Source organism: Nilaparvata lugens, chromosome 1 (assembly GCF_014356525.2).
Source record: "Nilaparvata lugens isolate BPH chromosome 1, ASM1435652v1, whole genome shotgun sequence".
Taxonomy (NCBI): Eukaryota; Metazoa; Arthropoda; class Insecta; order Hemiptera; family Delphacidae; genus Nilaparvata; species Nilaparvata lugens.
The window spans coordinates 78,357,974-78,384,807 of record NC_052504.1 but is presented as its reverse complement, the minus strand read 5'-3'; the positions used below and the strand labels follow the sequence as shown (position 1 = coordinate 78,384,807).

The following is a 26,834-nucleotide window of genomic DNA, read 5'->3' as shown; positions in this document are numbered from 1 at the left end:
ACACTACAAGTACCGACCGACTGGCACCAGCCGATAACAACAGCGTCAATGGAGCTGCACAAAGCATGTCTACTCGGCTCGAGTGCTGAGCCGCAACTGTGGCTTAGCATACAATAAACACTTACCATACAATAAAAATGCTGATATAATCTTTGATTCAATCTTCAAACTATTATAATGACGTATTTTGCATGTTTGGTTTGCAATTGGTGGCAGTCTGGAAGTACAAGAATTCTCCTCATTATGGTTACACTATTAATCTGCAATGCCTTCGTGATACAAGACATCGAGTTGCCACTTTGATCACATCTTTCTATATTGAACAGTATTTTTTTTAATTGCAGTTTTCACTAGTTCAAATCAGCTGATTCAAAAAAAAATGATGATACCAATAACTCAATTTATGTGAAAAAAAATTGACTTACAAGGTTTCACTTCTAGGTCCTCAATATCTTCCATCTCTGAAATTGAAATTATGAATTCACATGTCAGATGTACATCTTCGATTCTTTGTTTGATGTTATTGATACCTGATCCTGTGCAACTCCTCCTTCTGGTACCATATGTTCCATCTTTTAGATTGAAATGATGAATTCAGATGTCAGATGTTTTGCTGCTTCGATTCTTTGTTTGATGTTATTGATACCAGATCCTCCTGTGCAACTTCTCCTTCTGGTACCATATGTTCCATTTTTTAGATTTAAATTATGAATTCAGATCTCAGATGAACAGCTTCGATTCTTTGTTTGATGTTATTGATACCAGATATGTCCTGACTTTTACACTTTATATGGTAATTTATAGAGACCTCAGCTGTCATCAATTGAAGTCATTATATTGTAATGTATAAGATTAAGTAGTAGCATAGATAAAATATAGGTATCAATTACTTAATTTTTATTTTATTGTAGTAGAAGACTTCCAAATCCCAATTACAAGAAATAGCATATTTCCATTTTCTAACATCATATTCAAATTCCAAGGCACAGAATAATTTTTAGAACACGCATGCATGCTCTTCCTATCTAGTTATTATCTGAGTTTCTTCTCCATTTTATCTTGATATACATTATTTAATTGAAAAATAAACTTGAAAATAAGTACAGATATAAAAAATATAAAATCTTTACGTTTACATTTCAGCTCTATAATAGATTCAATAAACAGTAGCACGTAACATTCCTCTATTTGTATGATATAATATTTTCATGTTGAAAAATTGTTGGCTATAGATTGAATTGAAAGATTCCAATTTTCAACAATAAAATTATCATCCCTTGAGACTCCAAGTTTATGGTGGTGAAAGACTTAGGATGATGAAAGTTGAGTCATACTTTCAGATGAACGTGGAAATTTCCTCCCTCCTTTGCTTTTTTGTCTTAGATCGAGTTCTGCTTGATAAAGACGCCTTGTTTCATTCAAACGGAAGTATTCCTGAAAAAAAAACATGTTTCTTATTAAGTTTAGTTGAATGCTCATATAAGAAGTTTGTAATAAATCCAAAGATACTATTGCTTCACGGAACTCGTGGATGCATTTCATTTATATTATCCTTTCGTCTATTTTATTAAGTTTGCCTCGTGAAAGAGTATTTGTTTTTTGTAAAAAGATGGATTAATTGATTGAATGTTCTTAGATATAATTTAGATACGGTTCATGAAGTTTGTGTTTAAAATCGGCCGGGTTGTGTTCAGGAGCGTTAACAAACTTCAGTCTGCGAGCACTGCCTAGATCTTGGGTTCGAATCCTGCTGGTGGCATGAACGTTTGATTCTCTCATCACATCACTCATGCTCAAGCTGAAAACACCGCAAAAAAAGATTGATACATTTAAGTACTATAGTAATGAGTCTACCGATATTTAATTATCAACTTCATTTCATAATCTATTAGTAAAATTCATTACTGTACTTTCATTGTATGTATTTTGTGTTTTTTTTTTTTCATTTTTTATTTACACGCAATGATATGGGAAAAATTTTCAACATTGATAGCATCATTTGTTGGTTGAATCCTAAAGCAGAAATATAAGAATCAAGTTTAATCTATTCCATATCTGTTTATTCAATTCAATAATTTATTTTTCCTACAAATAGCTCGAAAAGTGGCCATTCCTGCACTGATTACAGGCCGCAAAGAATCACTTTTCCGCACTAGTGCGCAAAGTGAGTACTTTGCGTACTCCAAATTTGCAGCATGACAACGCAAAATAGTTAGTAGGTTGTATGGAGCACCAGTGCAGGAAAATCAAAATTAAGTTGGTAATACTCATAGTGAGACCCACGTTATAATGGCAGTGGAGAACAGCGTTGCCTTGCCATTATGTGCATTGATTATAGTCATTTCAATGCTTACATAAGATAAACCCCCTTCAGGCAGTCAGATAAATTTTCAATTGAATTACTAATCATTATAATTCAATTATTATTATTCAATTTTAAATAAATTGAGGTTTTTATCAATAATAAAATTACACAGAAAAACATTTGATGGATTTCAGGGAATTTTACCCATAATTACCCACTTTTCATATTCAATGGTAACTGTAGGAAAAATTTAATGTGAAATACGTGAGCAAAGTTCGTTTGCTGCACTCAAGAAACCATCATTCCGCACTCGCCTACGGCTCGTGCGTAAACGTTTCTTTCGGTGCAGCAAACTGTCACTTCGCGCACTAGTTGCACAAATAACTATTTCCTACAAATAGCTTGAAAAGTGACCATTCCAGCACTGATTACAGAAGCAAAGAATCACTTTTTCGAACTGTTGCGCAAAGTACTTTTCTGCAATCCACATTTGCAACCGAACAGAAAATATTATAAATAGTTGAGGGATAAGAATCATTTCAATCGCAGCATAATATGACAAACGCCCATCTCTGTGACTCAGTGGACTCAGTGGACGCTGGACTCAATTCACTCAAATGGAAGGTTGAGGTGGATGGGGAATTGATTCCAGTCACGTCTTTTTTTCTGAGAATTTTCAACTCGATGGAGATTATTCATGTAATTCTGACAAAATAAGTATTCCAAATTAAATAATATTTTAAAAGATAGTGGAATTATTAATTATAATTGTTAATTTTTCAATTATTATTGAAATGGTGTTGATTTTCGGTTTCAGGATGGTAACTGACAAAGAGATAACTGCTGATCACGTATTAACAGCTGCTTGCTCCAAGAAGTTGAATTCAAATTACGAATATAACCAGTAAAAATGTAAGAAGTCAACCATTCATAATTTGGAATGGAATTGCTACGTGTTTGTACACAGAGGTAGTAAAGAGGTAAGAGGAGATGATTTTATCAAACTTGGGAAGAATGCGATGAGTTCGCTGATTATTCTCTACGATTTTTTACACTCAAATATTGAGCATCCAGAACATTCATCAGTAGCATGTGACCTTTGAAACCTTATAATATAACCTTCGTAAGAATATAAGTATCCATATTATAAGAATCGATGGCTTCTAGGATTGACAGAGCAGTTGTAGATATAAGTAAGGGTGGTTAGGGTGGATTTCCCCCCAATAGCCTATATACATAACTTGAAAAATTGTATTTACTCTTTGAAGGTCAAGACTTTGATCATTATTGAGGTCACTGTGCACTTGACTTAATAAACTTCTGACTTGAAAACATTTTTTTCTATGCTTATGAGTTTTTAAGAGACTGCACCTTTGCCAATATTTGAGGAAATATTGATACATTCGTTTGCTCGTTTGTAAATACAAAAATAATTATAGATCATATAAATATTATTGTGATAGAACCACAGGCTTGAACAAAAACTATTCTCCAGAATTTTCATAATTAATAACATGTGCCAAAAAGTAGCTTATATTTTCACTGTTAAGAATTCAATTTCAATTTCCCATCCAAATATATATTAATTTGTACCCTAGAACAAGAACAACTATTGTAAAAAATCCAACTTTTGTTCTATGAGCATTTCAGAGAATGGATTAATATCGCTAATAAAATATCTCTGTCATTTTTCTTTGAATTTAAATCTTTTTAGCTTGGTAGATATGTTTTTATCTATACCTTAGTATAGTAATGATCATAATTTAAAGTTATTTATATTATTTAAAAGTTCTATTATGGCAAGAAAGGCAGGGTGAGTGTTTGACAATTTGAAAAACAGACTCATTCAGGGTAAGCTTTTAACAATAATAATAATTTCTCTGGTCAAGGGTCAAAACGACCAGAGGAGTTTATTCAGAATAAAGTCATTTTGATTGCGTGGATTGAATTTGACCACATTGGCAAAGATGGTCAGAGGTGTATCCCCATGCTGTCGTCTGCTCAGCACATCTTCCTACCTCCGTCCTGAACCGGTTAAGACCATACCACTCGTCTCAGCAGGGTGAAATTTGTCTATTGTTTCACTTTACCGTTGTCTTCGGGTCAATATCTTATTATCAAGGTCCTCTTCATACGTGGGAGGTTAGTATCAAGCCTTGAAATCCGTTACAAAATCGTCCCACCGTTTCCACTGCTCACTGCGATTTCTCATCCTGAGGCTGCTTTTACCTCTTAATAACTCGGGTAACGCAACGAACAGGTATTTGCCATTGAGACAGTAAGATTTTTGTAGTTCATGCAACCTCTCTTCATGAAGCCCGGCGCGTCGCCCTGCCCGTCAAATGATAGCCTCCAACTCCGGACCTTATCGCAAACTGTGCATGGGTCCATATGGGAGCTACTGTAGGTTGTCGACATATTTTCGGTTCATGATTCATGTCTTAATGTACTTGAATCTCCTCCGCCTGTTTGTTTGGCATCGGCTGGACTAATGGCGGCCCTGCTTGGGGTTGAGTGCTCGCCTGGGAAACTCCGGTGGCGGTGTTCCACCAGAACTTTCCGAAGATCCGCCACAGTGCCTTCCGTGCTAATTCCATAGTCTACACATAGATTAACGGCCTCGTCTCTCCGCAATCTATATACCCACGATACCTTAGGGTGTTTTACCGACTCTGAGTAATCATCTTGCTCACCCTCCTGATTCAGTTTGTTCTCTTGGTCGCTGGGATCGCTCATATGTAAAACAATACTGTACCATTTCCCATATGACAATTTAGTGACTAATAAAGTAATAAGATATAATTCTATTTTATAAATAAGAACAAGTAGCCCTAATTTCAACCAACTAAATGACTTTCAATTCACGCTATTAACATGCGTTTAACGAAAAGAAATTTTAAATTGACTGTAATATTACACTTTGGATGTATCGTAATGAAATTCATGATTAATCTGTCGTATTGTTGTAAGCCATTCCGTTCTATTTTATTCCCTTCCACCTCCCATAGAATCTGAATTGTCGACTTTATAACTCTTCTGTTTTCGTCACTCGTCGCTTGCTAGGAATAATAAAACCTCAACGCTTCTCCAATCTTCTTTTCTTTCAACACAAATAAAATCGCATTCTACAAAATTAGATTTCTTCTAACAGATCAAAGCGAACTGATGGTAGCTGCCACTATTGTTCTACCGTATCACTCCATATTAGTATTATACCACTGAAAATAATATTACTATATTGTTTTTGCCCAATAAATTCCTATTTACTGTTCAAAAAAAAAAACAATTAGTTGTTGTCCATCTCAATGAACCTTCGCACCTCAAAGAATGAAATAGGACGAATAACGATAATTCTCCTCTTTATTCTCGCATTACATGACGTATATAACGCTATCAGAAACAATACGTATGTATTGTTCCTATAGGACAAATTATTATCTCATTTCAATGAGAGTGTCCTCACGATTTACGATGTCTATAATGCTCTCACAAACAATACGAATGCATTGTTTCTGTTATAGAAATTAATTCCCACTAGATTGTCCTCATTGGACCAAATAGATTTCTACCTCTCTTCTATTTTTCCTATTTAAATAAAATTCTCACCCCTATAGTGAGTACACAATCGTCTATTTTACTGTATATTATCTACTTTCAATCATATAGATAATAATTATTAATTTAGAATAAATGTTGATGGTAATGTAACAATTACTTTCAAAATTTGCTACTCTTTTCACAGCTGGTATGAATTATCATAATTATACATTGCGGTTTCTTATTATTTTTCCACCATCGTGGGCGAAGGGGGAAGGAGATTATTGTTCGACGCTACTGAACAGCTGCTTCAATTACCTTCACTTTAAACATATCTCTAACCCTCTTCCTGGGTCAACAACCCCCAGAAAAGCTAACCACCTATTCTTAAAATTGTATGGGTTTGTTGTACGCTATCAATGTGTTCCTCTGTTTCCTCGTCATACATTATAGAAGGAAGAAGTTTGATGAATCTAACGTGAACCGTAACTAATTTTCCTATATGATTCTGTAGTTGAACTACGGATGAACTCATCATTTTTACAACCTCATAGGGTCCTGAAAACTTCGGTGCCAACTTAGCTGCGAATTGATTGATACCAGGTGACAGATGGTATTTTTTTATAAACTAGCTATCCCGGTTAAACTGACAATGGTCTTCTTCTCAGATTATAATAACGTTTTGTGTTATTATACGCCTCATCACTTGTACTTATACAACGTTGAGGTTATCCACTACCAATTTTCTTACTTGGGTTGAGGCATTGAGTCTTATCCTGCAGCCATGAATTTTTGCTTGATGGATTATGTTCCACACATAATCTCTCATAATCTGTTGTGATAAAAACACTTCAGCCACATGGGCTTCTTTTTAACAGATTAATAAAAACAATATAAGAATCTTAAAGTACACTTGTGTTGGAAGATGAGAGAGTGACATCAGCATTCTCACCACTCTCCTCCAAATTGATTGGAATTTGTGGAACCAGCAGCCATGAATTTCTGCTCGATTAATTATATTCTAACATAATCTCTCATAATCTGTTGTCATGTTTGCGCTATAAATAGATCTACAAACAGCTTTCATTTGCATTCGCTAATTGAATAAAATAATGTAATTCATCTTGAAAATTTAAGTTGATTTGTATCAATGCCAAACAATGGTTATTATGAGCTGCCAAAACGCTCTTATTAAACACATTCACAACATTTTACTATTGTGATTGTACTAAGTGATTGTTTGGATTTTTTGAAAACTCTTAATTATGGTATTTCAGACGGATCAATAGTGGTTGGACTCTCATTTTATGGGAACGCTCTGTTACAAAACCCAAGAAGTCTTAGTATGAATATTTGTTGCAATGCCATATTTCCTAAAACCAGAAATATTATTTTTGGGAGTGTTAGTGTTTAGCTGAGCAGCTTTTACAATTCCAGGATTGTTGAAGTTGTCAGGTGACAAACATTTAGAGTTCTAAGGGGGTGTGGGGCAAAATTTGTTGAGAACCCCTGAAAATATCATTGCTTACAGTACAAAATAATGCTAACTATATATCATGCACTTGAAGCAAGTTTTATTTATAGCCTACTTAAAGCAATTTTCAACAGTGATTACAACATTACTTTCCAATAATTTTATTATTTTATATTGATTAACATAACACAGCTATTTGTAACTTGTGCACTCTATCAATTCATTAAGCTCAGGAGTGTATTTTTTTCTCAATATGAGTAGTTGCTGAAAGGTATAACTTAGATCTGCAAGTCCATTGGATAGCTTGGAATTTCATTTCGGTAATCATTTGGTCATTCAACTAAACCAGTACATTGAAACTTGAAAAGTATGCCATCTCAGAGATATCTTCTTCTTGAGTTCCAGAATTATTTCGAGTCTTGAACTTTTCAAGCACTTTTTTCCAGTTACAAAATTCAAGATGATTATCCAACATTCTTACTCTTTCTTACTAAATCCGTTCAATCAACTTGAAGTCCTTCAACCGAGAATTTGGAAAAGATATCCCCTTACCCTTTTTCATTGCTTCATGATTAGAGAGAAGAAATGAGCGATGGCAGTGACACAGTATAGTAAGTGATGGTGGTTGAGTCCGTGCCTTATGATTAATGTGCTATCCAACATTAGAGAGAAAATAATGATTGCTCACCCTTGCTTGCGAATCCAAATTATGTTCTGTGTCCCTTAAACTGCTCTGTAGATCAGTTTTCATTCTCTCCAGTTGCTTCACCACACGTATCAACTCAGCCTGAAATTAAAACTGGTTAATCACTGGCTGGATCCCAAAACCTTCTTTGTAAGATATTTATTTTTAAACCAAACAATCTTTTATCCTGTTACAGTAGTAGGGGAGATTCTTGTACCTTGGGCCACATTTTTTCTTGCACCTCTTCTGGTACCATGCAAGAAGAAACTCTCTTCCTCTTCTGTATCACAACAAAATCTCTCTCACAAAGAATTTCAAGTCAATGCTATAATAGTCCGATGGTGTTATGCCAAAAGGGCCAATCTGCATTTTCCAACAATGTGTGTAAGATTGAAGCAGTCATGTAAACAAAAATATTGCTGATAATTCACTGTGATTTTTTTCAGTACACACTTTTATTTCATTTCTACAGGTTTCAGTTATTGTTTCTCAAAATATTAAATATAATTATAATAGTTTTTACTTGAAAACTAAATGAAGATATAGATTGGCCCTTTTGGTTAAAAGCTTATGAGCTACTATGAGTGCAAAGGCCAATGTGGTAGATTGGCCCTTTTTCCTTTCTGCTCTCAGGACTCAATCATACCTGGTGGGCCCTTCTTGAATTTTATTTCTGATGTATTACCCAATACCAAGAGCAATGCATTTTTTCTCCAATGAAATTGTACAATAATCAATGAATAGTTTGAAAAATAAATACTACTAGTCTCTATTAAAAAACATAAGGTTTTATTGATAACTATTTTTACAAAGAAATATAGAAAAAGTTATTTCTGAATCAGTCTTCCTCATCTGATTGCATCAAAACATCTGCAATTGTTTCAGAATGTGGAAGATTTAAATACTCATTATGGTAGCGCTCAGGTATAGCACCTTTGCTACAAAGATTCATGAGTTCTATACTTTTGAAATGGTAGAGCCAAATCATTTGGGTAAGCAAAAGGCGCCTCAGTTAGGTCCCGGTAATTTTTGCTTTTGCGCCTTCTCAAATGCCGAATTAAATGAATTTCTGGAGTAGTGTCTGTGACTTTTCTGTAAACGCCAATTGTCCCACGATTCAACACATCTGTTTTGGACCAGTACACACGTTGTACTGCAGATATCATTAACTTCCTACCCTCTTCATTCTCAATCTCAAATCCAGTTGAATACTCCTTCCAATCTCCAAATTCATTTCTTTTCATTGAAATAACTTCGTTTGGAAAGGGTTGATGCGTGCATTTGTTACAATTGTTGGCCACTCACTCGGCGCATAAACTGTTTCTTTGTCTATGTTCCTCTCTATTACTCCATGCATCGAGTCAACAGTCATCATTGAGTGTTCAACAAGAAGGAGATTCAATCCAATTTTTTTTTCAATGTTTTGGACTGTTTGATAAACTCCGTTATTAACACAAACATGGCTATATTTTTCTGTTGCCCTGCACAGTTGTCACAATACAGGGCAACATCCTTCACTCCCCTCTCATCTAATAAATTTAAGTATTTCCACATAATTGTGCAGATTTCAGTTGAGCCTCTGTGTCCGTCACTCTCACCCCTCATATAACAATATGTCTGTTGAGCTCCACTCTCGTAGAATGTAAGGTTGCACACAGCATATTTCCGTGCATAGAAGAAAAGAATACTTTTGCCATGCAAAAGCACTTTCTCCATGTCAAATGATGTTGTTATGAAATCTTCTTATTGCTTGCTTTTCTCTTGATCTTGCTCGTATCTTTTTCTAATGTCTTCCTCTTCCTGTTTGTGTTTCTGTTGTGCATCTTGCTGGGAAGTGCTTGGAGTAGGCAAACATTTATAACTTACACATACCGTGCACTTATCTTTTTTAGGTGAAAGAATTCCAATATTGTACTCAGTTCTGAATACCTTTTTGAAAACAGATTCTGATACTGCTTTCAAACCAATATTTTTGCAGTGCTCCACATACAGTCTGTACACATATGCTAAGCTTTCAAACTCTTGAGGCAGATATTTCTTAGTTGAGCTATTTGGGCAATAGTGTGAGGGTACTGCCGGAAGGCTTTCAATAAAATTTCTCACTGCCTTCAATGAATGTGGACCTGTCTTATTGGCAGTAGTGGAAATACCTCGTTTATCAGATGCTGCACTACCCAACGGTGAAGCATGTTCTTCAGTGTATCTTATAAATTTTGCACCCACATCTAATGTATTCATAAAACACATTTTGCAAACTTCAATAAATTCTTCATTAAATGGTAGGAAATAACTTCGAGAGAATTGTCTTCTACTTGTTCTAGTAACTGTTTCTCTTGCCTTCTTATTCTTATTCACACCTTATTCACACATCTCAAAATGAAATATTTTTTGACATTTTCAAGTTGCCAGAAATCATTGTGAATTTTCTGCCTTGATCCATGTAGGCCCATTGAATCAAGGTTGGCCAGCAGATTGGCCCAAGCAGTTGAAACAGTTTGGCCCTAATAACTTCTTTCGTTCTGAACTTAAACGTGTAAAATAGATTTGCCCTTTGAGAAAAAACAGATTGGCCCTTTTGGCATAACATCATCGACTACCTTTTTCTCACTCGAAATTGGGTGGCCTGATGGAATTTCTTCAAGTGCAATATTTATTATCTTCTTGTTGTTCATTTGTATTTTGTACAAACTACAAACTCACTTGACTTTCCACTTCCACATCTTCAAAACAGTAGTTTCTTACAGCTCTCACTCCAACTTTAGTAACTTTTTCTGTGTTACCAATTCTTGATTTCTCTTTTTCACTTGCCTTTTGACAGTAGCTCCCTTAGTTATAAAAATTCGTTCCATCACACTTTGCTTCTAAGTTCTTGAAGTGTATTGCTAAAGATTTGATATTCAAAGTTTTCCAGTCAATTCCAAGTTGTTCGAACTGTTCAAAGTTTTCATACAACGTTATGTATGTAAAGTCAAATATATTGTATCTTTTTATACAATTGTTACATTTTTTCTTAACATTTTCTCTACCCTGCCAAAAACTCTGTAAGCGGGTTGAAAACTATGCCCTCTGACAGGAAAATATAGGCTATTTGAATTTGCTCCAAAGTTGTATTCACTGTGTGCATGTTATACATTATTGTGTGAAGTACTATGTTATTCTTGTTTTGTGCCCCACATCCATTACAAAATGAACGAAGTACTGTCTTATCCTTTAGTCCATTGTCTAAAGATGATAAAATGTGCTGAAGAGACTTCATTGCTTTCTTTCCCAAATTCTTCTTCTGTCCAAGTGTAAAAAGTAGGCTACTTTGTGACCAAGTCAACTATTACTAATGAATAAAAATTAAATTGTCTGTGATAAAAAGCTTCTTGGATGCAAGTTCTTGGGAGTGGTTGTATCTGTTGGAGATCAGAACACAAGGAAATGGAATTATCAGGTTCCACTGAGTCCTAAACTGCATTTGTTCTCCTGTCGACGATTTTTTCGGTCATCAATATATTTTTCTCTTGTAAATTGTTTTAATTTCTCTTTTATTAATAAGCACTGGCTGCAAACGTCAGAGGCTGGTGTTCTGAAACCAACCATGCAAGTTAATAGATCTCGTAAACATGGTCTCCGTCAATGTTACACAGTTCATCTGTCCCACTACAACATGGAGTTTACATGTAATTACATGTATTTCTGCGTTTTTGGAGAACACATATCAAAGACTGGTATGAAACGTTTTTTGATAAAACATCTACTATTAAAACCTTATTCCTATTCTGCATTAGTTATCAAGTTCTATTTCTATGTTGGGGGGAGGGCAAATGTTCTTCGACTTATCAAGGTTTCTAATTCAATGCTAATCTCACTATTTACACTAAATACATGTTCTTAGTTTAACTAAATTTGTATGTATCATCAGTAATGTTTAGGTTTATCCAATCACTGTAGGCTACAGCTGATAGTAGTGCCTTTATGTAAGCTGATTGGACCACCAATATTTTCCATCGAGTGGGAAACTTGTAATTCATTAACAATAGGTCACCAAAATGTCAAACAATAGGCGACCGCTGAAGGGTCACTAATATTCCTACCGGTCCATCCATTATTTTCGGCGGTCCCGTCTCGTTTCCAAACCCCAATGAATGTTTTTGTCTTTGAATTGTCAATCATAGAGTAAAATAGAAGAGTGGCCGCGTACTTGATCTGACCTCATATCTGTGGCTTGGTGCAACAACTACCTATGTCAAAATATCTATTTTCTCACAAATCAGCTTGAAAGTTCACCTTGTATTTTCGAACTACGGCATTTCGATACGAAAATGCGAGTGCTAGAAGTGCACAAGTCGACATTGGTAGTTCTGGCATGGAGTATGAATGACAATCTAAAAACATATGTCTTCATTGGTAGTTTTCGCACTCTGAGAAAACTGTCAATCATGAAAAATGAGAAAAATGTCAATCATGACATTAGTAGTAAAAATTTTTATACCTTTTTATTGCTTTGAGATAGGACATTGGCACTTCTGGAACTGAAAATAATCGATATTAGTGTTGTATTAAACTCATTTTTGAAAAAAATTGACATTAGTAGTTCTTGCACGAAGCCACATAATTTTGTATTAAAAAATAAAATTTTTATTAAAATTCCTTGAAATTTGTATTGAAAAAATACGGCCAAGGCAAACTGTTCAATATTGATAACTGGTCAGATCTTTTATCCATTATTTATCAGAGAAAAAAGTTCCAGGTATGCAAAGCGGATCTCATAGTTTTATATGATAAGATTATAGGGAGCGTTTCATTATAGCAGTTTGTTTAGTCCTCTTAGACATCTGGGTGCTATGGAATATTTGCTGCGACTTTTGACACTATCAAACGCTTGTCAAAAGTCTACATAAGAACATTTATATTGTGGGCGTACAAGCAAAATCCACCAAGTCCATAAAAGTACATTTTTCAGGAAATCAATTTCTAATTCCCAACATAAATCATAATTTCCTTATAATGATTTTTCACAAAATAATTTCATACGGCAAGGAATGATATATTCTTTATTTGTTTGATAATTGATTATATAACATTTATAGTTTATAGAATAAATTAAAAGCTAATAAAAAGTCAAAGTTTGGAAAAATAGAGCTAGTGTATTTTTCCAGTAGACATTTTGTTCATAATGGATCACTCTCGTTCTCAATCAAGCTTGAATTAATCTGAATCTTGAATCAATAAGATTAGTTAAGATTAATAATAATTAATTGATCATTTTTTATCAGTGTTCAACTCTGATGTTGACTTGGAAGAATCTTCATAGGCCTGTTCATTTTGCCCCCTGTCCAATCACAGAATGCCTTTAATTAATTGTAATTAATTGATTGAGATTTTTAAAAGACTAAGAAAATAAGACAATCTTGAATTAATCTTGTTCATCACTTGAAACATCTCCAACACTTGGCTCTGGAGTTGCATTAACAAAGTTGATTGCTTTATTGGATGGTACTTGTTTGTACCATGCATGGAACTCCTCTGGAATGGCCATTTTCCTGCACAAATTCAATAAATCCTTTTTTCTGATTGCTGATTGGCAGCTGCGTTTTGTACAAGACTTGTAATTCTGGCATTGATTGATGTCTCCCTTTCCCAAAAACATTCATTGATGAAAATTCTGCACTGTGTTCATACTTGTATTCTAGTATTCCTGGTTTGGTTTTGGTGATCCGCATACTCTTGATCACAGCCAGTTCACTTGATCCTTATTCACATTTTTCGTCCTATTCTTAATCAACATTTCTGAGAGCTGCTTCAAATCAAAGAAGTTGCTGTACTGCATCTCTCCCACTCTGTATGGCATAGAGGTTTTGTTTCTCACTCTATTTGAGCGAGCCAATCTTGCATTGTGTACACAGGTACATGCTTTTTAGCAGATTCTATTGCACTATGCATAGAATCTGCTTTCATATAGCTATGACCACTTCCCAAGAATTTGTGCTCAATACTGTTAAAATTATCTGATCTTTGGGAAATGTACAATAATAGAGCTGCAACTTGTTTGTTGGGGTTTTTGCCTCCACATGTATCCGATAATAACGAAATCTCATTTACATGTGCAGGAATGCTCATCAGATATTCAAACAGGCAACTACCTATTTCTGAGCTGCCACACTTACCATTTAGCTCTGTCCATGCAAAACAAGATGCATCATTTGGTATTGCCGACTCATAAATTGTCAAGTTATATGCAACTAATTTTCTACTATAGTACATAAGGCATATGCATATTATGCAGATCTGTGATTTACTTTATATAGATAAAAGATTTCATAAGTCTAATATAAAGTAAAGATTGCATAATTACAATATTATTCGTATTTATTTATACTCGAAACTCTTCTCCATGATCTGTTTAAATACCTGATCTGTTTGTGCTTTTCTCTTGTCTGAAACCAATTATTTCTTTGACTTGTTTCAATACTAGAGCAGAAAAAAGCTGGTTAGTACACTAAAGCTGCGTTTTCACCAAAGTTATTAACAAAATGTTAATAACTTAATCCTCATAAATTCTATTAGAAACATAACTTACCATACACATGATGATCATATGTGTTTGTCAAGTTCCGTTAATCTAATAGAATCTATAAGGAACATTAACATTTTGTTAATAACTTTGGTGTAAATGCAGCTTAAGGTTTTCAGTGTGATAATTGCAATCTGGCATTATAGCCATTTATTGCAGTAGGTGCCATACAAATCACTAACCGCAATTTGCGGTACCCTAACGTTAAAACTAATCTCATATTCTATTTTACCTGAGTAAGTCCGTCCAAGTTCAGCTCTGTAATATCTGTTTCTGAATCTGAAACAAAAAAATAATATCACCTCATAGAACATCATTCACTCATTCATTCATGTTTTTAATGTGTGAGAAGATTCAACCAATCCTCAAATCATATTTTTCTCCATACAGATATTTAATTTTAAAATTCATAAGTTTCATTTTTTTGAGTGTTCATTCAGGTTGTGACTTTGAGAAAGAAATATTAATGGCTCTTCTACCTAACTTATATTCTACTTATAATTTATTTTGATGACTGTAACATTATTTACAATTTTCCAATAATGAGTGTTGTCAATTAAAATTCAAGTAAGGTATTAAAGCAAGCAGTTCCCATCACGTCTTACACAAATAATGTTCTTGACATTTTAGTTTATATATATATATACTTTTCTTTTTTATAGGAAAATTTTTTCCATTAAAAACTAAATTCAAACTCTATTTGTATTATAATAAATTAGTATTGTTAATTTTATGCAAGCAATTTAATGAATTGCTTTGAAAATATAATTTTAAAAGTACCTCTATTCCTAAGCATAAACGCTTCAGAATAAATTATTAAATAAATGCATTGTTTTTAGATGTTTATTACGCAGGAAAATTTCTCTGTTGAAGCATTTTTAGTACTGATCTATGTTTTATATTACACTATCACCATAATTAATATCTATCCACAACATGTCTGCACATATTCAATAACTAGTTGGCTAGTTTTTATTTATTTATCTAGTTTCTAGCTAATGTCGCCTAGCTAATGCTTACCCTGCTATGTGAACATTAGTGGTCTACATTTACAATATCGTGTCATATTCTTTGAATTATGTCATACTATTTCAGCCATTGTATAATTAAATATACAATATTAATTATTCGTTCATGTTCACAAATCTATAGAAACATATCTATCAAGCATTGATTATTATTATACAATAGTTGTTGTTTCTTTGAAAGCCTTGCGCAAACCGGTGCTAAACACGTGACAGTGGTAGCAGCGGGACAATTTCAATCATTCTCCTGCTGGCCGCGCCCGTCATGAGTTTGCTCCTGTGTGTGCAAGGCTTGAGTTTGTCAAATGAGAATGTTTCCGTTTGAAGTAGATTGACTGTGACTACACAATGACAAAAAATATTTATTTAATAATTGTCATTTTTCAAATATATCTGGTTACATCATCAAGCCTTTCTTATTATTATTCTATGTTCTATTTAATTAGAAATAATCGCATTTAAGTTGGATGAATATCAAATTTCAATATTTACTGTGATATATATATTCAATAAATTGTTATAGTAACGTACACAATTATCCTATTCTGCTCAATGTATACCAAATTTGTATCTGTGATATATAATATGTCAATAACAATCTATCAATGTAAAAATTGTGTATCGAATTGATCAATTATTTGATGTACAATATCAAGTATTATGTTAAGTTAGTATTACTTCTCCTAGAAAATCCTGGGAAACAGCAATTCATAATTTATCAACTTTTGGCGCTTTTCTATAATTTATAAAATGATGAAGGTTCCAAGCTAATAAAACTCCACCATAATACTAGTATTTGCGATATTTATATAGAATTTATAAATACTTGTTATAGTATTAAATTAAAGTCGGTATTATTTTTTTGTCTTTACAATTCTAATTATAGCTTTTATCTGTAGTTGTGTAGAAATATTGAAATAATGTCGTAGATATTTTATAATTATATAAATACTATCTTAATATTGCATCATCAAGTGTTTTCATGCAATAAAACAATGTTATTCAATTTACAATAGAATAAATTTGTTTAATAAAATTCCACTTGAATATTTATTTTTGATTAATCAACACTTTCATCATAAAATTTCACTAACACAATTGATTCAAGGTCAACAAGACCTCAAGGTATACGTATAGCCTAAAGGTTTATATGTATCTATTACTGTAATTATTTATGGTGACTAGGCTACTACATTTCAAACTTCGAATATAGTTTATTGTTGTAGAAGATTGATTTTTCAACTATTGTAAGGAACCTTGTCCTGATAGTGGCTACAATTTAAGAGTGAAAAGCATGAAGGAATAAGTTGAATAATGATTATTATTATTATTATTTCTGTACCTTCATTAAGTAATTACATACATAATCAATTTGCTGTCGTTTGTCAATAATGTTTTCAATTTGAAGACTTGCGCACATCGTCGCGGAGCGAAATTTTCTGAAATTTCACTCACAGAAATACCATACTTTGTTACTCCAGAATAACATATTGATTATGGGAATATAACATCCTCACAATGAAAACATTTTTTCATCTCATCTACGTACGGTAATAACAGTTTTTAATAGCGATTAAAGGAAATTGATATTATGATTTTAATTTAATAAATTATTAATGTAACAGCTGAGAAATTATACCGGTAATAAATTGATAGCCTGGGCTCCTTCCACCTCTTCCTGTGGAATAAATAATCTAGTGAATTTTGCAGAATTCAATGTAACGTTCACAACTTGGCATAGAGGAGCTGTTGAAAATTACTGAAAATGATCATGTATTGCTCCATATGTTAACTAACTACGATGAACATTGTACTCCTTGTTATATTCACTTATTGAGCTAGAATTTACAAATTATTTAATAGTTTTATTCACAATATTCAATTTTGAGTTCCTTCTTCAGCATAATAGAGTTATCATTTGAATCTCGAAATCAGTAACAAGTGAACGCCATGAAGAGTGTTAAGAACATTTGGGTGATTTTCGAACTAGTGTGACATATCTACGCCAAAATCAACGCTGCGGCCTACACCAATACTACGCCAAAATCTACGCCGATGCCTGTGCGATGCCAACGCCAATATCTACGCCGATGCCTGCGCCGAAGCCATATCTGCGCCAATGCTGATGCCAAAATCTGTGCCAATGCTGATGCCAACAACAAAAATCAATGCCAATGCCTGCGCCAATGCCAATAGCTACGCCAATGCCAAAATCTGAGCCAATGCCAACAACAAAAATCAATGCAATAGCTACGCCAATGCCTGCGCCAATGCTGATGCACACCAAATCAACGCCGATGCCTGTGCTGATGTCAATGCCTGCGCCAATGCTGATGCCAAAATCTGCGCCAATGCCAACAACAAAAATCAATGCCATAGCTACGCCAATGCCTGCGCCAATGCTGATGCCAACACCAAAATCACGCCGATGCCTGTGCTGATGTCATGCCTGCGCCAATGCCAATGCCAATGCCTGCGCCACACTAACTAACTACGCAAAATGCCAAAATCTGCGCCAATGCCAACAACAAAAATCAATGCCAATAGCTACGCCAATGCCTGCGCCAATGCCAATAGCTACGCCATGCCAATCTGCGCCAATGCAACAACAAAAATCATGCAAGCTAAGCTACGCCAATGCCTGCGCCAATGCTGTTGCCAACACCAAAATCAGCCGATGCCTGTGCTGATGTCCATAGCTACGCCAACGCCAATGCCAATATCAACGCCGATGCCAAAGCCAACACCAAAGAATACGCCAATAGCAATGCCAACGCCTATTGCTGACCAAGTATCTCAAACTTCACACTACTGCATTACCTGGAGGTAATTGCCATCCATGTTCACATTCACAACTTTGAATTCAGAAGAACATCACAGTATCATGAAAGAATTGATTCAAAAAATCCTCTCCTAAATTATTCCTGTATGCAGAACTCTAAACCTTGAAAGCTGAAAATATCAAAAACCAACCTTACCTAAATTAATCCTCACCTAAATTAATCCTGTATGCAGCGTCTATCTCTTTTCCAAAAAACGAATTACATTGTCATTTCAAGCCTGAAATGTACATTGTATAATTACAAATATGATACAAAATTTATGTGACTCTGTATTGAATTTGGAATGCAGCCGTCTACTACAAACATGAAGCAATGCTAATGAGATGTCACCTGTATCGAGTTTGGTATGCAGCAGTCGACTACAAGTATCAGCCCAACACTACGTGCATCCAGATCAGCCCAACACTTAACGTCATCACATTGGAGTCACACTTAACTGAAAATCGTACTGAGTGCCTTAACGGACTGTTTTCCAAAATGTGCATCAATAAAATCAACCGCGGCAATAGTGAAAGAAATGAACATTTTTTTGATTTATTGAAATTTTATGTGAAAATTAAATGTAACAATTCATCAATTCATTTAAAAAAAAATAAAACTAATAAAAAATCAAAGTTTGGAAAAATTAGAGCTAGTGTATTTTTCCAGTAGACATTTGTTCATAATGGATAACTCTCGTTCTCAATCAAGCTTGAATTAATCTGAATCTTGAATCAATAAGATTAGTTAAGATTAATACTAATTAATTAAGGTAATTAATTGATCATTTTTTATCAATGGTCAACTCTGATGTTGACTTGGAAGAATCTTCATAGGCCTGTTCATTTTGCCCCCTGTCCAATCACAGAATGCCTTTAATTAATTGTAATTAATTGATTGAGATTTTTAAAAGACTAAGAAATAAGACAATCTTGAATTAATCTTGTTCATCACTTGAAACATCTCCAACACTTGGCTCTGGAGTTGCATTAACAAAGTTGATTGCTTTATTGGATGGTACTTGTTTGTACCATGCATGGAACTCCTCTGGAATGGCCATTTTCCTGCACAAATTCAATGAATCCTTTTTTCTGATTGCTGATTGGCAGCTGCGTTTTGTACAAGACTTGTAATTCTGGCATTGATGGATGTCTCCCTTTCCCAAGAACATTCATTGATGAAAATTCTGCACTGTGTTCATACTTGTATTCTAGTATTCCTGGTTTGGTTTTGGTGATCCGCATACTCTTGATCACAGCCAGTTCACTTGATCCTTATTCACATTTTTCGTCCTATTCTTAATCAACATTTCTGAGAGCTGCTTCAAATCAAAGAAGTTGCTGTACTGCATCTCTCCCACTATGTATGGCATAGAGGTTTTGTTTCTCACTCTATTTGAGCGAGCCAATCTGAAAATTGTTAGCCAATCTTGCATTGTGTACACAGGTACATGCTTTTTAGCAGATTCTATTGCACTATGCATAGAATCTGCTTCCATATAGCTATGGCCACTTCCCAAGAATTTGTGCTCAATACTGTTTAAATTATCTGATCTTTGGGAAATGTACAATAATAGAGCTGCAACTTGTTTGTTGCGGTTTTTGTCTCCACATCTATCTGAGAATAACGAAATCTCATTTACATGTGCAGGAAGGCTCATCAGATATTCAAACAGGCAACTACCTATTTCTGAGCTGCCACACTTACCATTAGCTCTGTCCATGCAAAACAAGATGCATCATTTGGTATTGCCGTCTCATAAATTGTCAAGATATATGCAACTAATTTTCTACTATAGTACATAAGGCATCTGCATATTATGCAGATCTGTGATATACTTTATATAGATAAAATATTGCATAAGTCCAATATAAAGTAAAGATTGAATAATTAAAATATTATTTGTATTTATTTATACTCGAAACTCTTCTCTATGATCTGTTTAAATACCTGATCTGTTTGTGCATTTCCCTTGTCTGAAACCAATTATTTCTTTGACTTGTTTCAATACTAGAGCTGAAAAAAGCTGGTTAGAACACTAAGGTTTTCAGTGTGATAATTGCAATCTTGCATTTTAGCCAGTTATTGCAGTAGGTGCCATACAAATCACTAACCGCAATTGGCGGTACCCTAACATTAAAACTAATCTCATATTGTATTTTACCTGAGTAAGTCCGTCCAAGTTCAGCTCTGTAATATCTGTTTCTGAATCTGAAACAAAGAAATATCACCTCATAGAACATCATTCACTCATTCATTCATGTTTTTAATGTGTGAGAAGATTCAACCAATCCTCAAATCATATTTTTCTCCATACAGATATTTAATTTTAAAATTCATAAGTTTCAATTTTTTGAGTGTTCATCCAGGTTGTGACTTTGAGAAAGAAATATTAATGGCTCTTCTACCTAACTTATATTCTACTTATAATTTATTTTGATGACTGTAACATTATTTACAATTTTCCAATAATGAGTGTTGTCAATTAAAATTCAAGTAAGGTATTAAAGCAAGCAGTTCCCATCACGTCTTACACAAATAATGTTCTTGACATTTTAGTTTATATATATACTTTTCTTTTTATAGGAAAAATTTTCCCATTAAAAACTAAATTCAAACTCTATTTGTATTATAATAAATTAGTATTGTTAATTTTATGCAAGCAATTTAATGAATTGCTTTGAAAATATAATTTTAAAAGTACCTCTATTCCTAAGCATAAACGCTTCAGAATAAATTATTAAATAAATGCATTGTTTTTAGATGTTTATTACGCAGGAAAATTTCTCTGTTGAAGCATTTTTAGTACTGATCTATGTTTTATATTACACTATCACCATAATTAATATATATCCACAACATGTCTGCACATATCCAATAACTAGTTGGCTAGTTTTTATTTATTTATCTAGTTTCTAGCTAATGTCCCCTAGCTAATGCTTACCCTGCTATGTGAACATTAGTGGTCTACATTTACAATATCGTGTCATATTCTTTGAATTATGTCATACTATTTCAGCCATTGTATAATTAAATATACAATATTAATTATTCGTTCATGTTCACAAATCTATAGAAACATATCTATCAAGCATTGATTATTATTATACAATAGTTGTTGTTTCTTTGAAAGCCTTGCGCAAACCGGTGCTAAACACGTGACAGTGGTGGCAGCGGGACAATTTCAATCATTCTCCTGCTGGCCGCGCCGTCATGAGTTTGCCCCTGTGTGTGCAAGGCTTGAGTTTGTCAAATGAGAATGTTTCCGTTTGAAGTAGATTGACTGTGACTACACAATGACAAAAAATATTTATTTAATAATTGTCATTTTTCAAATATATCTGGTTACATCATCAAGCCTTTCTTATTATTATTCTATGTTCTATTTAATTAGAAATAATCGCATATAAATTGGATGAATATCAAATTTCAATATTTACTGTGATATATATATTCAATAAATTGTTATAGTAACGTACACAATTATCCTATTCTGCTCAATGTATACCAAATTTGTATCTGTGATATATAATATGTCAATAACAATCTATCAATGTAAAAAATGTGTACCGAATTGATCAATTATTTGATGTACAATATCAAGTATTATGTTAAGTTAGTATTATTTCTCCTGGAAAATCCTGGGAAACAGCAATTCATAATTTATCAACTTTTGGCGCTTTTCTATAATTTATAAAATGATGAAGGTTCCAAGCTAATAAAACTCCACCATAATACTAGTATTTGCGATATTTATATAGAATTTATAAATACTTGTTATAGTATTAAATTAAAGTCGGTATTATTTTTTTGTCTTTACAATTCTAATTATAGCTTTTATCTGTAGTTGTGTAGAAATATTGAAATAATGTCGTAGATATTTTATAATTATATATACTATCTTAATATTGCATCATCAAGTGTTTTCATGCAATAAAACAATGTTATTCAATTTACAATAGAATAAATTTGTTTAATAAAATTCCACTTGAATATTTATTTTTGATTAATCAACACTTCCATCATAAAATTTCACTAACACAATTGATTCAAGGTCAACAAGACCTCAAGGTATACGTATAGCCTAAAGGTTTATATGTATCTATTACTGTAATTATTTATGGTGACTAGGCTACTACATTTCAAACTTCGAATATAGTTTATTGTTGTAGAAAATTGATTTTTTAACTATTGTAAGGAACCTTGTCCTGATAGTGGCTACAATTTAAGAGTGAAAAGCATGAAGGAATAAGTTGAATAATGATTATTATTATTTCTGTACCTTCATTAAGTAATTACATACATAATCAATTTGCTGTCGTTTGTCAATAATGTTTTCAATTTGAAGACTTGCGCACACCGTCGCGGAGCGAAATTTTCTGAAATTTCACTCACAGAAATACCATACTTTGTTACTCCAGAATAACATATTGACTATGGGAATATAACATCCTCACAATGAAGACATTTTTTCATCTCATCTACGTACGGTAATAACAGTTTTTAATAGCGATTGAAGGAAATGAATATTATGATTTTAATTTAATAAATTATTAATGTAACAGCTGAGAAATTATACCGGTAATAAATTGATAGCCTGGGCTCCTTCCACCTCTTCCTGTGGAATAAATAATCTAGTGAATTTTGTAGAATTCAATGTAACGTTCACAACTTGGCATAGAGGAGCTGTTGAAAATTACTGAAAATTATTATGTATCGCTCCATATGTTAACTAACTACGATGAACATTGTACTCCTTGTTATATTCACTTATTGAGCTAGAATTTACAAATAATTTAATAGTTTTGTTCACAATATTCAATTTTGAGTTCCTTCTTAAGCATAATAGAGTTATCATTTTTCCACTTTAGAACAATATTACAAGTATTCTTCTTCTCAGCTTTCTTCCACTCAGGTGGGGTCGCTTCCAGGAGTCTCGGTCATGGGCTTCGTTTGGTTAGAACAATATTACGAGTATATCGATGAAAACCTGCTTCTTTATTCTGTATTCCTAAGCAACATCCAAGTTTAAGTGGAATTGAATCAGATTGTGTTTTAAACTCGAAATTTAACAAATTATAGTGAATGGTACCACAGCTTCATGTAGTTCTAGATAAGCGTAAACTTTAACAGGGAAAGGCGAGACGGAAAGCTACTAGGAGCCAGTGTCGTCACCTTATACCAATTTACATTCACAAACTTATTTCTGAATGTAAATGAACGAGATGTGACGTAATGGAATGGCCGCTAGTAGCTTACCGTCTCTACTTTCCTGTCTATAAGCCACTTTAGACTTTGATTTAATTCGCTTTCGACATGAGGCATGTGACCCTCAAACAATTAAATCAAAGGTAGAACTATGAATAATAATAAAAGTGATAAATTATTTTGGAAATACAATCCCAAAAATATTTATTTTTTATGTCTAATTTTAAAGTTTTTATACTAACAATATTCAAAACCAGTTCAAAATGCTCATTTTCATTACTTTTTTCCAAAGCTGAAATAATGATGGAAAAAAATAATCACTATTCATTTCAAATATATAGACTACCATACTACAGACATATTTAGAAGGGCAGTACAAATATAAAATATTTACAAATGCAGTGAATTCATAAAGCATGGAGATAAATCTTATGACTATTATTCCATAAACAGAATTTCTGGATGAGCACAATACTCTGTCATTTGTAGGTAATTATTGTTTCTCATGTACATGCATTTCAAGCCAAGTAAGTTATATTTTAAAGCCAAAATTGTTCATGTCTTGTTCATAAATTCATGATGAATCAATATTGAAAATGTATTTGTAAAATGAATTATGGTAGTCTTAAACTGGCAGTCAACTCTTGTTTCTATAAATTCAATAACTTACTTATTGGTGAAAAGCCAATTCGTGTTTGAAGATTGAGTTGCATGCAAAGAAATAATTTCAATGTGAGTGGTCTTTCAACGTAATTGTCAAAATATTTATTGAAAAGTAATTTTCAAGCGCTAATTCATCGCCACTAAGATGTGTGAATGAATTTACACATAATCATGTCAAAAATGTATCTTTTTACAATGATGTATGTAGGTATTTTACAAATTTTCTGAATGTATTAATGATTATTTGATTTCTGAACTACGTATTAGAAATTAGAATTATTTTTTAGTTGGTAGGCCATGGTAGTTATCTAAAGATGGGGTTTAATTGAAAATTGGAGTGTTTTTTGTGGAATTGTATGAATGTAGGCTAAAAATGTAGATAAGAAACTCTACTCACCTACTTGAATGACAGTGGTTGTGCTTACCAAGATAAAGCTTACCAGTCAGAATTCTCAATCGCTCACGTTCAAGAGCTATGTCCTTTTCTAGTTTCATGTTGGCATTGAGTTGAGCTTGGAATGCCTGAAATCCCTCTTGGGTTACTGTAGAGTGTGATGAATTCAAAACTAGAAATAAATTTCGAAAATTTATTTTATTATAAATTTCCAAATATAGGTATAAATCAAATGAAAATTTTCATTTATCATTTTCAATTTCTATCAGCATGTTTATTTTGTTCTGATTGAAATCATAATGAAATGGCTGCGCTAAGGTACTCAACTGATATCTGAGCTATATTGCGTGATGTCAGTGAATCTTATTCTTCAAAACGGCAATTAATAACTTCTCAAAACTTGGATGATCACTTATCCAGATATCCTTTTCAATTCAGTTTTCTGGATAATACAAAAAATACTTCGGGTTAAACTTTAGAATAATGTGTAAGTTATTGATGTGGTATCATTATCAACAATACAGTATTATGTGCGGTACATATTCAGTTTAAGGAAAGAAAGTGCAGTCCTCTTTGTATTATACTGAGCAGTAATACTCCTAATAAGACTACAGTGTTATTATAAATCTGTATCGTGTAAAAATGTCACAATATTATACGATTTTCTTTCTTGTAAAAATTAGAATAATAAAATAAATAATAAAAATAAAATAATAAATTAATAATTATCTCAACTAGTAGAATATTGCAAAATTAATAAAACTGGAATTATAAAAATGATGTTCTATTACAACAAATAAATAACTGGTTATAACATAGAAAGAGATCGAAATATCACCTGTGCAAACAAATCAAAGTTGGCAACAAATTTCAGGGTTGCAGCTAAGTCCTATTTTCACTTTAGCTCTTCATATTAACTAGCCTGGGATTTTCTTGTGATAAGACGACTATAGCAATAATTGTCTTCGAATTAAGATTGCATCTCAATCAACACTGTTTGAAATTATAACGAATTCAATGTGTTGGCTATTAAAATGTCACCTACCTTGAATTGACGATGGGTCTTCTTTTTTCAACCTTTGTAATTCTTTCTCCATTCTGTGTATATTTGCTTCTAGTTCTCTATTGCTGTTCACCATAGAGTCCCTTAAAATTCACAAGATAATCCTTGTATTTATTGGTTCACCATACCACATCAATATTAATAAAATTCTCTCAAAAACTGAAACAACTCAATTGATTCAGTGAATTCTGAATTGTTCAAATCTTTTCCCAAAATCCTAATGCGTCTGTTTTTATTTCCTCCCTAATAGCAATATTTTAAGAATTGTTCAGACCTGTGAAGTTTAAGGTAATGAAATAATTCAAAACTCAATGTGTTTTTTTTTTCATTAATACATACTACTCCTTACTTGAGGTTCTCTTTTTCACAAGAAAAATTGATATTTTCATGTCATTGTTTATTCATGAAAATACTTCTTTGGAGTTTTGTTTTAATCATTCAAATTACGTCTAGAGAATGAAATACACGAATAATAATTCAATCTCACGATTAAATAATGCATTTGTAGAGCAGAACTTGAACCAACAAATAAGTTCCATTGATATTCTATTGATCTAGTTGATTTCAAAACATTTAATTATTGCTTCTATTGATTGATAAATGCTCAATAAAAAGTCATATATTAGCAGTGCCAGAATTCCTTTCAATGAACCTTAAAACAACTCTACTTGTGTAGTTTTTATTCATGTACAATGTATGGTTCACTCTTAAATTTCCCTTTATATATTTATCAAATTATAGTGTGATAATTTTCATGATAATAAACTCAATTTGGAAAGAACGGGAGGATTTTTGTCTACACAATCCTTCAAGATACTTTCAAAGACAAGATTCGTTTGAACTGTATGATTTATCTTTTTTATCTATTTGATGAATAAATTGACTTGCCTGTACTTTTTCTCTTGCTCCAGTTCAGATTTAATGCTGTCAATATCATTAGTCCTCTTCATTTTGATGAGCCTCCTTCCAATCAAACTATGAGTCGCTCTTTTGGAAAGCTGAACCCACGTTATTGATCAAACAGTGAGCTAACTGAATGTTACATTCTTTGCCTATAAATATCCTGTTTATTCGACATGAAACCCTTTCAACTTCCTTG

At 33.0% G+C, this 26,834-nt stretch overlaps 1 protein-coding gene across 2 annotated transcripts; it reads right to left on the bottom strand.

The window, feature by feature from the left end:
* Positions 1-777: 777 nt before the first annotated feature.
* Positions 778-26,818, bottom strand: LOC111059583 (myosin-3-like). 2 transcript variants are annotated; one of them, XM_039444162.1, is made up of 6 exons: positions 26,624-26,818; positions 25,718-25,818; positions 24,719-24,844; positions 20,572-20,618; positions 8,005-8,103; positions 778-1,434 (listed from the first exon to the last, which is right to left on the bottom strand). In XM_039444162.1, the coding sequence occupies exons 1-6, from the start codon at positions 26,683-26,685 to the stop codon at positions 1,309-1,311; spliced, it is 561 nt and encodes a 186-aa protein (XP_039300096.1). In that variant the 5' UTR covers positions 26,686-26,818; the 3' UTR covers positions 778-1,308. The 2 variants fall into 2 exon arrangements, with proteins under 2 accessions (XP_039300096.1, XP_039300102.1); XM_039444168.1 differs by lacking the exon at positions 20,572-20,618 and adding an exon at positions 14,793-14,839.
* Positions 26,819-26,834: the final 16 nt, after the last annotated feature.

Excerpts from the sequence above, each read along its gene's own strand:
- LOC111059583 (XM_039444162.1), bottom strand. The coding sequence starts at position 26,685 with ATGAAGAGGACTAATGATATTGACAGCATTAAATCTGAACTGGAGCAA. Across the intron at positions 20,619-24,718 it reads GCGATTGAGAATTCTGACTG|ATTCAGAAACAGATATTACA; the intron begins GTAAGCTTTATC and ends TCTTTGTTTCAG. Across the intron at positions 1,435-8,004 it reads ATTTGGATTCGCAAGCAAGG|GAATACTTCCGTTTGAATGA; the intron begins GTGAGCAATCAT and ends TTTTTTTTTCAG.